The sequence below is a fragment of the Electrona antarctica genome, assembly GCF_951216825.1.
Source record: "Electrona antarctica genome assembly, chromosome: 19".
In the NCBI taxonomy this organism is placed as follows: Eukaryota; Metazoa; Chordata; class Actinopteri; order Myctophiformes; family Myctophidae; genus Electrona; species Electrona antarctica.
In genome coordinates this window covers 2,441,387-2,457,463 of record NC_136800.1, presented here as the reverse complement: position 1 = coordinate 2,457,463, position 16,077 = coordinate 2,441,387, and the positions used below count along the sequence as shown (strand labels likewise).

The window sequence follows — 16,077 nt, the reverse complement described above, 5'->3', positions numbered from 1 at the left end:
CCATTTTTTCCTGCTCGGTCTGTGTCTCATAGGAGGGCTGTGGGCAGCTCAGACATCCGTCCACCAGTGACATCATCGTTAGGCAGATTCTTTTTAAACAATATTTGTTTTAAAATATATTTAGATTTTTATTATCGTGAGAACGATGGCTTAAATTTTTGCATTGCAACTTTTCAGGAAAAGAAAGCCTGTCGTTTCTATTGGCTTGGAATCCCCATCGATGATGTCACTGGTGGACGGGTTTCTGAACTGCCCACAACCCTCCTATGAGACACAGATTGAGTCGAAAAAAATTGCGGTATTTTATCATGATCATTAGTGAGGACCAATTATAGGAAGAGAAGTTGAAAAGTGGTGAAGTAGTCCTTTAAGAAACTTGCAGCAAATTCGGTGACAGCTTTACTGTCCAGAAACCAAAGTTGCAGTTATCACACCTCTTGACAAGAATAACAAGTGTGATTTTCTGTGGTCACAGTTTAGATGACACGGAGACACACTGTTCACTGTTGAAGAAATACTATAGGAATATAATATAATATCTGAACTAAAAAACATTGCATGGATGCACCTGGGACGTATCCTCATGTATAGGCCTATGCCAAGGTCATCAGGGTTTCGGGTCTCGCAACACCCCTCACTCAGATGACCCTTATACGTCCCAGTAGCTACCCACCACCAGTCCCATTAGGGAAAGACAGGGCCACACAGTCCGCCGCTCCCGAACTACTCTGCCGGGACTGGGAGGTCTGGCGCGTGGAAGGACTAGGCTCTGTGGGTCGACTCCTGTCCGGGCCCCTCCTTTGTGACTTTGTATCTATAAAATATGCATATGAAGTATGAGAAGGTACATTTTTGATTCATTGTAAGCAGTGTACAGTATCAACTGCTGTTCTCATTCAGCCCAGTTATTTCAAGTTCATGTCACTTCAGTGGATCGCCGCATGGAGCGCCATCCTGAGGATAAAGCATGTGAGTAGTATATACCATTAATATGTCAGACTTTGGACAAATAACAGAGGTTGAATGATGAAGATTAATATTGGGGGAAGCGGGCATATTCTTGGCATCTGATGGCATAGATACGCAAGCTTGTGAATCTCAGATGTACATTCATATTATTATATGGTTTGAAGGGTGTACTGTGTGTGTGTGTGTGTGTGTTCTCATTCAGCCCAGTTATTTCAAGTTCATGTGTGTGTGTGTGTGTGTGTGTGTGTGTGTGTGTGTGTGTGTGTGTGTGTGTGTGTGTGTGTGTGTGTGTGTGTGTGTGTGTCTGTCTGTGTGAGCATAAGTACACATACATTATGTAGGCCTACCTACTACAGAGGCACCAACGTGCCAAAGGTCCACCACTGCTGCCTTCCCCTGCCCCTCCTGTGACAAAGTCTGCGGATCGCACGTCGGTCTGAACAGCCACCTGGCTATGCACAGACGACACACACAACAATAATCACAAATCCTATTTGGAGCAACGTCATCGTCGACATCGACGGACTGCCATAAGCAAGTAAGTGTGTGTGTGTGTGTGTGTGTGTGTGGCAATTCAAAGTGCTTTACAGAATAAAAAACAAAGATTACAATAGACAAAATGAAATACTGTAAGATAAAGGAGCATATGAATTCGAACAAATATATGTTTTTAAATTAGACTTAGCTATGGTTGGGGATTTCCTAATGTAACCTGGAATATTATTTCAGGTTTTTGGTGCATAATAGTGAAATGCTGCTTCCCCATGTTTTGTTCCAACTATGGGGTGAACAATTAGTAGGTCAGCCCCAGATGACCTGAGGGTTCTAGATGGTTCATATGGCTTCAGCATGTCTGAGATGTAGCTGGGCCCAGAGCCACAAACAGATTTATAGACAAGTAACAACATTTTAAAATCAATTCTCTGGGATACTGGTAGCCAATGTAAGGATTTTAGGGGCGGCAGTGGCTCAGAGTTAGTGTTGAAGTTGTCCTTGAGACACAAAAGTCGAAAGGTTAACTGCTCTATTCAATCTATTCAATACACAACAACAGGGGGTGTTGCTGTGTATTGAATAGATGAGTTTACTATCAATAGAGTGCTGTCATGTGGGCCACATTTACATATCTAATGGGGTATTCGGTTCATTATGTAAATCAATAACAGTGGCCGACATGACAGTAGCTACAGAAGTTACAGAACGGTTGCTAAATGTCTTGAACGTGATCTGACACCGTGATGTCATGTAAACGCTGAATTACAATACCCAAAATCTCGGCCGAGTCGGTCACTCCAGCATGGCGATGTTACCGTGAAATTGGTGACCTGCTGAAATAGGTCATATAACACATCATATAACGTCAGTGTCCATTCCATACGTAAATCATTGCTGTTTGTTTATTAGCACTTATAGCAGTCTAACCTAGCGGTATTTAGGCCATGTGTCAAAGACCTCCATGTAAGTTATTTGAAGTCCACAAGATGATCACATATTTCGTCAGGTCACCAATTTCACCGTAACACTGCCATGTCACACGCGCACACACACACACACACACACGCGCGCGCACTGACTACACTACGCTACGAGGCTGATGTAAATAAATTATCTCATTGATCTGCACTGCAGACAGTGGCATGCAGATGCAGTGGTGGTTCAAGTTCAACAATCAACGACTCATATTTTCTCCTCTAAACGTAACATATGTGTCACTTGAATTAAAACAAAAATAATAACAATAGCAAAATTCCAAAAATAAACACACGAAACCAATTTGTTACTTCGGGCGCGTTCGGAAATACCGCACTCGTGCGATTTCAAAACGCACCCTAAGCGACGACGTCATCGTCACTTGGTGGAAAGCCCCCCGAAGCCAGGTCGGTGAGGCGAGGTTACGCTTGAACTGAAAAGTTAGTTGACATTTAAACCGACCAATCAACGAGCAGCGACAGCCCAACAGTCAACCAATCAATGACGGACGAGGGGCGGGCCGCGCCGCCGCGGGCACGAGCACGCGTAGGGGCGGAGCTGCAGATAAAAGGCCGAGTCGCACGGTTTCAACCTCAGATGTATTGAATCTTAAACAGAGACAGTCGCATCTACCTACCCGCTTAACAGCATCATTACCACCACCTGCTCAACAGCCACAGACATCACTAACCAACCACCATTACACACAGTTACAGAGAGGATACATCGACAACCACGAAAGGAACCAGTGTTTATCTTGCACCAGTGCTAATATTGTTGCTTTTCATTTTCAACCGTGAGTTTTATTTTCGAATTACTCGTACGTTGGGCTTGGGGTAAGGGCCGGGGAACGGTCTGTTACCGTTGCCGCCTGTCGGTATCGTTGCGTTGATAACGTCTGTAGTTGTGTTTTTCAAATAAGTTTGTAATCATTTGGGCTGTCTATCGTCGTTGCGTCGTTAACGTCTGTAGTTGTGTTTTTCAAATACGTTTGTAAGCATTTGGGCTGTCGGTATCTTCGTTGCGTCGATAACGTCTGTAGTTTTTCAAATAAGTTTGTAAGCATTTGTGCTGTCTGTATCGTCGTTGCGTCGATAACTTCTGTAGTTGTGATTTTCATAAACGTTTGAAAGCATTTAGGCTGTCGGTAGCCGTTGTAGCCTAGCTTGGCCAACTACTATCACAGAGGGCAATTGTTTTTTTGCACCGTCAGGTTCCCGTCTTAATTATTGCCGTTGTACTGGGCTTAAAACTTAAGTTAGTTAGGCGGCCTACATTTAAAAGTTAACTCAAATTGTGGCTCGGCCATTACATTTTGAATCAAACTATAACAACATAGCTGACCAGACCTAAGCTAACCACTCGTAGCATAAATAATACTCATTGTTAGATCTGTTTTTTTTCTTTTTTACATTTCTCTTTCACAGGTGTATCAGCCTTGTACAACTCTCAGCTCTCTCAGTACTCTCTCTCAGTTCTCTCTCCACAGGCACATAGCAGCTCCTCTCTCTCTCCCCCACAGGCACAGCAACACCTCTCTCTCTCTCTCTCTCTCTCTCTCTCTCTCTCCACAGAGCAGCACCTCTCTCTCAGTTCTCTCTCTCTCCACAGAATGGAGCAGTATAGCCTCAGGTTGATCAACGAGCCGGCTGTCTCTGGACGTGCAGGTAAGTTGAGGGCTCGTTCCAGAAGGCAGGTAGACGTCCGCGTGGACAACCTGAGGAACCGCCCCCTGACCGATGACGACCTGGCCGTCATCACAGCGTGTGTCCCTGAACTGTACCGCCAGTTCGACCAGGTATTTGACGTTTCCTCACTAGTTGTAGTTGAGAAGCAGCTGCTCAGACCCCCGAAGGATGTCACACCCGTTGTTGAGGAGAAACCCTGTGCATGCTACTATGACCACCTCACTAAAGAGTGGAGGCCGGTGCGTGCAAGCTATGACCGGCGTAGAAAGCAGTGGAGACCTGCTTTTATTCCAACGGTCGTGCGGTGTCTCTGTACTCGCTACGTCCACAGTAGTAAGACGTGGGTTCCGGTGCGACCGCCCACGCCACCAGCCAGGGTGGTGACTACCCAGAGCAACAGCCTGTTCCATGAGTTCTCTGGGTGCCTCGTGACTCCACCACACCCTGATACCCTAACGCCCCCCTTCGGGTGTTGGAAAGCCCGCTGTGGCAACCGTTATGACCTCGTGGAGGTGAACGGTCAGCAGCTGGCCAGAGTCATCTCAGGTGTCTCCGCCACATGGGAGCTGGGCGGAAGGCCAGTCCAGCGCCAGTGGAGGGTGACTGTCTATAGGTCAGACGGACAGATGCAGCTGTCCGTGTTCTGTAGCTTCCCTGGAGAAAAGGTACGGAGGCGTTTCGTCTTTAGTGACGGGGCGCCTTCCCCTTCTCCATCGCTGAAGAGGAAGACCGATGCCGATGTGACCATCGACAGAGGCCCTCCTCGAAGCAAGACGGGTCTAAGACTGTAACTCAGACAGACCTGGGGTGCGGTGTTCATTGTAGCAGCTGCATGCACAGGGTTTTTCCTCAACAACGGGTGTCATCAAGTCTCTCTGGACGTGCAGGTTAGTTGAGGGCCAGACATTTTTATTTCATACCTTACACATAGAATTGTGTGGAATTAATACGGAATGCTTTTCGTAGTACTTTGATGAGAGTATCGACCAGGTAAGTGACCTTTCCTAGACGACAAGCAGCTCTTAAGGACCTCTGGTACAGGTTGGTTTTGTGCCTTTTCAGCAGGAAGTGGATCTTGGAGGCATAGATCTTGTTCCTCCACATGTGCTAGGCCTCACAGAGAAACTTGACACTGTCTCTCTACTCTATAGGGTTTAACTTTTAACATCAAGTAATAATAGTCGCAAAGAAAACAAACAAATAAAACCCCCTCTCTCTCCACAGAGCAGCAGAATGGAGCAGTATTCTGACCAGTATTGCATCAACAAAAAAAAGTAATGTCTGTCCGTTTGCCTGTCTGTTTTCTGCCCTAACCATGTCTAGTTTGTCCACAGGTTTCTACTGACTGAGTCCTGCATGCTGATCATCGTCACCAGTCAGTTGGCCTCGCGTCTGGCGGGCTAGCTTGAGGTGCCCTTCAACCCTGTGATGGTCACTGGCCTTGGCGTCTTGCGGGGCCAGGCTCTAGGTTGCGTCTTGCGCCTGAGCGTTTAGCAACATCTGTCTATGGGGCGTCTGGGTGTGGTAAGAGGTAAAGTACTCTCCCACCACTGCAGCATTAACTGCGGTGCCTACAACTTTGCCTGGCGCTCCATCAAACACAATTGGCCGTGTTTACGGGTGGGAACTTAATCTGGCGATGGATCAAGTGACCGTCCCTTTTGCTGCACTGCAGAAGCTACTTGCAAGTGTGTATGGGAGGATGCACACAGTACCTCCCCAGCTGTGGGGTTGGTGGTGCCAGCAACAGGGACTCAAGGACACTTGGGGCAATTGGGAATTGGCGATGACTAAATTGGGTCTCCTCCCATGGATTGTCGCCTTGACGTTGGCGGAGGAGCTTATGTATTTCTTACCCAGAGAGCAGGTCATGGCAGTTGCATGCCGGACAGCTTAAACGGTAAGAGATCAACTAAGGACAATCCGTAGATAGAACAAACCTGTGTTACAGAAATCACCACAAGAAGGAGGGAGCCAAGCTGATGTGTGGAGGAGGCGTGGCCATCCAGCCCACCGTGTTTGGAGACGTCACATGACAACATGACCATCGCTGGGGAGGATTCCACGATCCGGTGTGGAATCAGGACAGACATTTCTATTTCATACCTTACACATATAGAATTGTGTGGATTAATACAGAATGCTTTTATTAGTACTTTCATGAGAGGATTACAGTTTGAGTAAAGTTTAAGCACTTGAACTTCTATGAGAGAATTTGATTGTATTTGAGTAAAGGTTAGGCACTAAATTCAAACTTGGCCTAGTTATACAGCTTGATTTAAAAGCCATTTAATCCATTTTGACAGATTCTACAAATGTCTTCTAAATCATGACATGACCCCCCCCCCAAAAAAAGTATAATTTGCCACCGACCTCCATCTGAAAGATTTGCACACGTTTTCACGATTTTCCAAAAATGGCAGATCTACAAGCTTGTAGTGCGGTACTCAGTGCTGTGCTTGTAGATCTGCTATTTTTCAACAGCTAAAGTTTAAAATAAAGTGGTTAAAGGCTGTAAGGTGACACAGACGTGGCCTCGGGTCTAAATGGGTTAAGCTATGACTACTTTAAGTTTGAACTTCATGTGAGGTGGTGCAACTGTCTCTTAAACTTCTGAGAGAATTGGAGTGTATTGAAGGCTTCTACTGTCTGCAGATCTTTGGTCCAGTGATGCAGATTCTGAAGTTAAAGACATTGGAGGAGGTTGTGGAGAGAGACGGCCTGGCAGCTGCTGTCTTCACCAAAGACATGGACGAGGCTCACTACATCTCTAAAGCTCTTGGTGCTGGAACCATCTGGTAAAACACACTACTATTACTTCTGTAGGCTGCATTGAACAACCGCTATGCAATTTACAACTTTCAACCTGGCATCCCTAGTTTGGACATGTCATTATAATGTAGGTGACGTTTTTTCCAAAAATGGCAGATCTACAAGCTCACAACAGGATGATGTGATGTCCTAAGTTTGTAGATCTTTGCTAATTGTCGTTGGGACAAAATTATGTAAGAATGCAAAAACACAATATAACAGTCAGATCCCAGTTCATATTTACTGAATAGAGTGTATAAAGTGCGGTTTCTTATGGAAAATCTGGTAAACATTTGAAATACTTGTCTGTAATTATGTACAATTATGTACATGTACATCTGTCTTTCTGGCTGACAGTACTGTATTGGAAATCTGTGAGATATGTAGGACATTTGACATTGTGTCTACCGGTAACTACCTATCTTCCTCTGTTGCCTTCTTTCGCTCTGTATCATTTTCTTTTTTTCGATCTCTTTGTGCACAGTGATGGTTGAACTCACCTTCCAGTAATCATACTGTGTGTGTGTGGCTCAGCATTGTATTGTGTCATTGCATTTAGAAGACGGCAACGTGGAACCCAAGGCTAAGGAGAGACGTCGCAATCAACCAGTTGAATCCAAAGAGGAACAGAGTGCCACAATGGTAACTATAACTCATATATGACTTATGACCATGTGTGTTACAGCTCACCTCATGTAAACTACTCATAAAATTACTGAAAGAATACGTTACTACTTAATGTGAAAACTATGTCGACTTGTAATCAAGAAAATTATTTACTCCAAATCGAAGTTATGGATAATGCGCACTACATTTCCGTTTTGTTTCCATCCCACCAAGGATCCAGAGCCTGAGATGGAAGCAGTGAGCATCCTGAGAGCCTGAGAAGCTGTCTGTTTCAACGCAGAACAAGAAGGCCAGTGGGGGGGGGGGGGGGGGGCTCCTCGCACCGCAGCACCCAGACCAGCAGCAACGGAGCCTGTCAGAACATGTGTCACGAAGTACACCTTCAACGACGTCAAGGACATGACGAGCAAGACAACAAAGTATGAATTAAGCTTGACGTGTTAACTGTTAAATCCCTGTGACTGAGGAAAACCCTCAGATATGAAGAGTTGACTGAACATAGGAAAATGGTTAATTAGTGTATTATATGATCCTTTATGCTGCTCAATCATTTCTTCATTACCCACCTCTGGACTCTCTTGCTATGCATGTATTGGCAAGTGCCATCAGTTGCAAGCATGTAACGGTTTTTGTGTACTTTGGTTGTTACCCTGCTTGGAAATAATACACTAAGACATGACACAGGATAATTGTGTTTATATGTGATACTTTCCCACTGATTAATATGCTGGAATATATCCATTGTGTGTTGCCGTCTTCTGTTTGTTTTTGCATTGCATGTTCTTTTCTCTCCTATTTTTCTTCCTTGAATGAAATTGCATTGGATTTTATTAAGTGTCACAACCTTCTGGTTTTTAGGTGAAAATCATGTTTATTACTTGTCAATCAAATTATACAGTACAGTGTAAATTAATGAAGTTCATATGTCTTGACATTTCAACATTAAATGATAGATACATTCATCTTAGTCATGAAATCCAATTTTGTTCTTTTCTTTTTTCCTTGTATCTGTCCATGGAATGTTTTCTGGGATCCTGGAAGAGTGGGCACCTGAGAAGTCTCTGCAGCTCAATGATTTGAGGATACATGGTACATTATCAGACACTTCAATACTTAGGACTTCAATATTAGGCCTTAATTAGATGTTAATGTTATTTTAAACTATTTTCCAAAGCATACTTTTATATATATATATTAGGATATCCAGACTTCTCATCTGAGAAGCTGCTGTTCAGCAAACACTGTCCCGATGACACTCAGAGTTTGGTCTTTCGTGTGAAATCTAACCAATAACCATGCTTTTGCTTAAAAGCATGTCATCTTCACCAAATATGTGAAGTTCAGGCCAAATTTGCACACTGAATGTTGTTCAATCAATGGAGACTAATTCATTTTCAGTTAGGCTGCCTTAAGATTGTGAACATATCTATTTTAGCTGGTATGTGACTTTGTGCTATAAGTCATATGTGAATTGTCAGTACATAACCTTTTGTATAATTAGTTTGTCTACTCTAGTCCCAATGAGAGTCTCCTAGTCATGGGCAAAACCATGATTTCTGAAGCTCTGAAACTGGTTATGACTGCCACCTTCTGGTCACATTGATTTAGTGCAGTCACATTCTGCATTATTTTTTACTTCATCTCCCCACACACTAGGTCTGCTTACAACTCTGTTCTTTTAAATCAAAGCTGAAGACCTTTGCCTTTTTACTAAGGTTTTTGAAACTTTCAAATTAGCTCCCATCAAACTAAACGGCGATCCTGCTGAAATATATTCCTTGCAAATGTTTCTTGAGAGATCACCAAGTGGTAGCTCTTTCTATTAGAAGACATTTCCCTCTATATAACTATAGATATACTATAATAGAAAAGAGAATTTCCTGCATCACTGTATTAATGCTACATTCATGCAGTACAATGGCCGCATGGACTCTGCACAACTGGTGCAACTATTGATGACCCACAACTATGACGCTGCATAGTGCTAGTCTGTGGTTAAGAAACTTGGAGCTAATTCGGTGACAGCTTTACTGTCCAGAAACCAAAGTTGCAGTTATCACACCTTGACAAGAATAATAAGTGTGATTGTCTGTGGTCACAGTTTAGATGACATGGAGACACCACAACCCACATGCATAAAGTAAGGGAAGTCAGACATGGATAAAAAGTGTTTTCTCTTCATGGCCAAAATATTGCAATAGAATAAATAACTTTCACTGTTGAAGTAATACTATAGGAATATAATATATCTGACTACATTGTTTCTATAAAATATGAATATGAAGTATGCAAAGGTACATTTTAGATTCATTGTAAGCAGTGTACATTACAGTATCAAGTGCTGTTCTCATTCAGCCCAGTTATTTCAAGTTCATGTCACTTCAGTGGATCGCTGTATGGAGCGGCATCCTGAGAATAAAGTATGAGTAGTATATACCGTTAACTATTTGATGGTACTTATTTTATGTCCGACTTTGGACAAATAAATAACAGAGGTTGAATGATGAAGGTTAATATTGGGGGAAGGGGTCATACGTCATATTCTTGGCGTGTGTGTGTGTGTGTGTGTGTGTGTGTGTGTGTGTGTGTGTGTGTGTGTGTGTGTGTGTGTGTGTGTGTGTGTGTGTGTGTGTGTGTGTGTGTGTGTGTGTGTGTGTGTGTGTGTGTGTGTGTGTGTGTGTGTGTGTGTGTGTGTGTGTGTGTGTGTGTGTGTGTGTGTGTGTGTGTGTGTGTGTGTGTGTGTGTGTGTGTGTGTGTGTGTGTGTGTGTGTGTGTGTGTGTGTGTGTGTGTGTGTGTGTGTGTGTGTGTGTGTGTGTGTGTGTGTGTGTGTGCGTGCATCGGGCGGCAGTGGCTCAGGGGTACTAGAGTACTCGGTACCGGACCGATCCCAGGCTCCCCCAGAGTTAGTGTCGAAGTGTCCTTGAGCAAGACTCTGAACCCTTAATTGCTCCCAATGAGCAGGTTGGTGCCTTGCATGCTTTCCTCCTCCATCGGTGTATGAATGTGTGTGTACACTGTACAGTGTGAATGGGTAAAGCGCCTTGGATATAGGCGCTATATAAATGCACCATTTGCCATTTATATAGGCTACAGTACATAGGTTAAATTCGTCCTCTGCATTTTACCCATCCTGTGAACTTGTTGATCTGTTATTTTCAAATAGGGTTAAAGTGGTTAAAGTACTGATTTTTATGCTGTAGTATTAGTAAACACATTTAGCAGGGACTTCCCTGAACCCTAATCTCTGCCACCGTTTGCCCGATCAAAACTGTGCACTTACTCCCTGGATGCCAATGACGAACCTCCAAAACGGTGTCTTTTGTTTTTAAACGCAGCTTGAAAGCAAACTATCTGGTAATGTTTTGTTCCGTTTAGGAGGCCAAAAATGCAAAACTCTCCATCACTTAGCTGGGTACCACCTCACTCACTCACTGGATCCCATGTTACACTGCCTCACTGACATTACATCCTGGATGTCAGATCATTTCCTTATGCTAAACGACAAAAGAAAATCATACTCTTTGGCTCCCCACACCCAACACATAATATCACCACCTCCCTAGCCCCGCTGACAAAAAACCTCACGTAAAAAACGTAGGCGTAATCCTGGACTCTGCCCTCAAATTTGATAAACAAATAAATGCTGTTGTCAAAGGAGCCTTCTTCCAATTACGGCAAGTCAGTAAAATAAAATGCTTCCTCTCCACCCACAGAAAAAACAAGAGAGAAAACAACCTGCTCTTGAACACGTCTAAGACCCAGGAACTTGTCATCGACTACAGGAGGAAGAAAACGGACATTCCACCATTAATCATAAATGGGGACTGTGTGGAGAGGGTGTCCTCTTTCCGGTTTCTGGGAGTCCACATCGATGAGGGCTTGACCTGGAATGTGAACACCTCTGAGCTGCTGAAGAAGGCCCAGCAGAGACTTTACTTCCTGAGGGAGCTCGGGGGGAATAACATCACACAGAGACTGCTGGTGTCCTTTTATCGGTGCGCCATAGAGAGCATTCTAAAATACTGTATATGCGTGTGGTACACCAGCTGTACAGTAGCTCAGAGGAAAAAGCTCCAGAGGGTCATTAACACGGCACAAACGATCGTTGACTGCCCTCTTCCCACATTGGAGGACCTACACAGATCCCGCTGTCTCAAAAAAACACAGAACATTATAAAGGACACTTCGCACCCCGGTCACTCACTGTTTGAACTGTTGCCGTCAGGTAGACGGTACAGAGTGCTCAAGTCAGGGACCAGCAGACTCAGTAACAGTTTCTATCCCACAGCGGTAGCCACACTAAATGCTGCTAGGAAATGATCTGTTGCACGTTGCATGTTTTATTGTGCTGCTAAGTTAAGTACAATCAGGGTTTGTGCTATAACAGCTGCAGTTAAGGGTGTACTGTGCAAATAGGGATTTGAAGTGAAGTACGGTTATGTGTGTGTTTTGTTGTATTAGCTTTTATAGTTTTATATTCTAGTTTATGATGCACTGATCGGTTGGCACTTTTAATTTCGTTGTACTTGTTGCAATGACAATAAAGATCTATCTACAACCTGGAAAAAGTAATTCACGCCCTCATTTTTCTCCAGTTTAGACTATTGCAATTCATTATAAGTGCCTCCCTCTCTAGACTGCAGCTTGTCCAGAACGCTGCAGCTAGACTCCGGACTGGAACCAGAAGGTTGGAGCACATCGCTCTCGTCCTGGCCTCCCTCCACTGGCTCCCAGTTAAATTTAGAATTAACTTTAAAATCCTAATATTTGTTTATAAAGCCCACCATGGGCTGGCACCACCCTACATTCGTGAGCTGCTTCCTCCCCCGGATAACCCTAGACCACTTAGGTCAACTGATAAGGGGCTCCTTAAGGTTCCACGGACTAAGCTCAAATCAAAAGGTGACCGAGCCTTTTCGGTCGCCACTCCAAATCTGTGGAACAACCTACCGCTAATTATCAGATCTGCACCCTCCCTAGACACCTTTAAAAGCAGACTAAAAATAACTCACCTGTTCTCCCAGGCCTTTTAATCCTTATTTAATTGGCTGGACCTTTTTTTTACTGCCTTATATCTGATGCACTCACTTTTATTGTATTTGCTGCCATTATTCTTTGGGTTTTCTGATGTTTTTTATAACCATGATGTGTTGAGCAATATGTGATATTTTTGTGAACTGAGATTTTATATTGTGCAATGTGTATAGTTACTTGTTTTTCTCTTGGTGTACAGCACTTTGGTCAGCCTTGGCTGTTTTTAAATGTGCTCTATAAATAAAATTGACTTAACTTGACTTGACCTGGCACCCCCTCAAGGACCACTGATGGACCACTGGTTGAAAACCACTGTAATAAAACCACTATAATAATAATTGCCTTATAATATAGGCAATATGTGAATCCATCATGCATCACCAGCGCCCTCTTTTGCTTTAGTTGATGCAAGTCAACAGAGTCTGTCTCGAGAGACTATTAAATGACACCCCACAGTGCAAGCCAAGGATAGGAAAATGTGCCAAGTGCCCAATTTAATGGGAATCAATAGCCATTTTAAATCGGTAACAACCTTTTAGGGCACATATAAGTACTCTAGTATAAGCCATTTAAAAATACATATATCATAAATGCATTTTTGAAATAAATGTATGTGTTTTAAAAAACATTAATATGACACCTTATTCTGAAGGCAACCAGATTTCTTATATTTGCCAGCTCCTAATGCAGAAGTTCTAAATTTGGCAAAAAACAACGGAGCTAACACTATGCTAGGAGGGCTTCAACATCCACACTGTGATAAAATGCAGCATTTTATATTTTCCCAGTGAGACAATAACTCTTATTTCATAAGGCACCAACCTTTTATCCCTATTCTAGTAGTCTATTATGCAGACATGTAGCCTACAACTCATTATGCATGAAGTCAGATCACAACAATTCAGCTCACTGGAACAAGCACTTTTATTATAAAAATGAACAAAATAATTACTATGTACAGTAGGCTACATAAAAAACATGGGCTCAGACACAAATCCTTATTTCTTTTTTCAGTCCAGCTATATACAACACATTATCATAAGATTCCTGTACAGCACCCAAAAGACAAATAAGAACAAACACATTACAATTAAATCAATGCTGTCATCAATCAAAAATTGGTCCTGACCCCACACTGCTGTATACTGTATAATCCCTTATTTGTGCTGCGTCGTACAACAGTTCTGCAAGGCTCACAACAGGTCATGGATCAAACATGAGGAAAGGAAAGCATCCTTATAGTCTCATTCCCTTCTGTTTCACAGCAGTGTCATTAAATGTTGCATGTGTAGGGAGTAGTGGGATTCAGGAGCTTCCCAATATATCCTCTGCAGCGGTTCCACATTAACATGCCAACGAGGCATAGAACCAGCAAAGACAGCAGAACCACGGCAACTATAAGACCATCAGTGTGTGGCTGTAGTCGATACACTGCCATGGTCCTCTTGTAGACTCTCTCGTTGACCTGCTCTATGGAGTCACAGGTGTACAAGCCAGCATCTGATTCTGAGGCGTGTAGAATGACGAGGTGTCCATTGTAGATGTTGTATTTGCTGTCGGAGTGCAGTGGTTGGTCCGAAAAATGCCAGTGGACCTGTGCCAAGTTGGAGTCTGGCTGGCAAGGCAGAAGAATATTGTTCCCTGTAACCAGGGCGATGTCTTCAGCTGCCACGACTGGCTCTTCTGGGCGAGGACATTGTGAAATGTCCCCCTTCTTTAGACTCTGAATTGCAGCGTCAGAGGAAGACAAGCTGGAGACGTGGCGGCACTGGTCGGAGGAGGTGTCCCAGGCACAGTAAGGGTCTCTGGCCAGGACACAGTCCACACAGGACTCATAGCGACTGCAGTTACTGAGTGGCATCTGAACAGCACCAAACTCTGACCCTGCGTACAGCTGGCCCCTGCTGGAAGAGAGGCGTAGAGTCCTGACAGGATTAGGATCCTCATACAGCTGAATCTCTTCAATAATGAACATCTCCCCAGCATAGTTCACAGCCTTCTGAATGTAGCCGTTTTCAGTGCCGATGAACATAACTGGGTATCTCTCTCCATCTAGTGCCAACACAGTATCCACTACAATCCGTGTCATCAAGGGCCCCTCTTTCACCACCAGCGGGCCCCCTGTGAGTGGCCGAACAGTTTCATCCATGATGGGCCTTTCCTTGATGAACATCTGGGATTTCTGAATGTCTCCCTGGTCCAATGAGTGTTTGGTACAAGCTCCTGGTCTGTTTTTGGGCACCTCACCCTCCGGCACCGTCACCCACTTTTCCCACAATGTTTCCACAGTGACAGGCTTTTTAAAACGTCCTTCATTGAACACCTTTTCAACATCAGACACACTGAATGCACATACTGCAGATGTGTGCGACGATCTTGGCTGAGGTGTAAAGACGGCATAGAAGACGCTCTCATTCCAGTTGTGGTGTTGAAGCAGGAACACATCCTGGACGAGGGAGGGCAGGCTGCCAGCCTCTACGGAGCAGTCCAGAGGAGCCTTCAGGAACGTAGTCCATTTCTTCTGCAATATTCTGTCTCCTCCCATATCCCCCTTGCAGACACGAGCCACTCTTGATATCACAGGTTTGCTGTCATATTCCACGGCATTCTCTGTGAAGAACAAGTAGACCTTATCATCATCACCTTCACCGTCACTTTGGTCCATGTAGATGAATTTGGGATCATTGAGCCAAGAGTACTTGTCCTCAGTCTTCAACGCAGGCCTGCTGAACCTGCTGAACTTCTGTACAGTGCCCAAGAAGTTGGTTGATGTAGCAGAATACAGGACTTTTCCATCCATGAGGGAGGATGATGTATGGAAAGGATTGTAGGGACACTTCTCTTTACCGTCCTCCAGCTCTTTGTCCAGACTCAACGTTCCATCAGAATATGTCATGGTATCGCATTTGGGATTGAAAGCATTTGTCCCGCACACATACATTCTGGTGTCATCCAGTGTGTGCAGGGTCCGAATGTAGTTACGGCATTCCACCTCACGATCCCGTCCCTTCCACGCACAGACGTTCCGTTCATCTTCGGTGACTGGCCAATATTCTGCAGCCTTCTTGTCAGTGATGTTGTCGATATCCAGGGCATAGATGGCATCTCTGGCCCCAAGAAGCAGCAGACCCAAATCCTCTCTCAGGAGCATAGTGGTGTAGTTCCAAACGCCATCCTCTCTGAACGTCTTCAGCCCGTGGTGGTAGGCCAGAGTCTTTCGTGGAATGCTGTCATGACTGGTGAACGCGCTACAGGACGGGAGAAGAAATCCACAAAGAACGCACAAGGCATAGAGAATGCTCAAGGCATACCAGGGAGACATGGCGTAGTGTAAAATGATGATCTCTCGCTTTGGCTTTGTATGTATAAGTATCTCGCTTGCTGTATCTCTCAGAGTGATTCATAATCAAATGTATTCCCCTTTTATACAGGCAGGTTTGTCTGACAACACACTGACTCAGCACACCTGGTCTGACA

The 16,077-nt window shown here is 44.2% G+C and overlaps 1 protein-coding gene and 1 long non-coding RNA gene across 2 annotated transcripts; one reads left to right on the top strand and one right to left on the bottom strand.

Moving 5' to 3' along the window:
- The first annotated feature begins 3,067 nt into the window (after positions 1–3,067).
- Positions 3,068–8,482, top strand: LOC306943276. The gene is made up of 5 exons (XR_013792377.1): positions 3,068–3,235; positions 6,057–6,199; positions 6,783–6,925; positions 7,498–7,580; positions 7,779–8,482. It is a non-coding gene; the product is annotated as an uncharacterized lncRNA (long non-coding RNA).
- A 2,891-nt stretch (positions 8,483–11,373) lies between these two features.
- LOC306943779 (semaphorin-4E-like) lies at positions 11,374–15,922 on the bottom strand (the record flags this gene model as incomplete). The annotated part of the gene is made up of 3 exons (XM_079530307.1): positions 11,374–11,505; positions 13,970–15,848; positions 15,912–15,922. The coding sequence occupies 3 exons, from the start codon at positions 15,920–15,922 to the stop codon at positions 11,374–11,376; spliced, it is 2,022 nt and encodes a 673-aa protein (XP_079386433.1).
- Between the last annotated feature and the right edge of the window lie 155 nt (positions 15,923–16,077).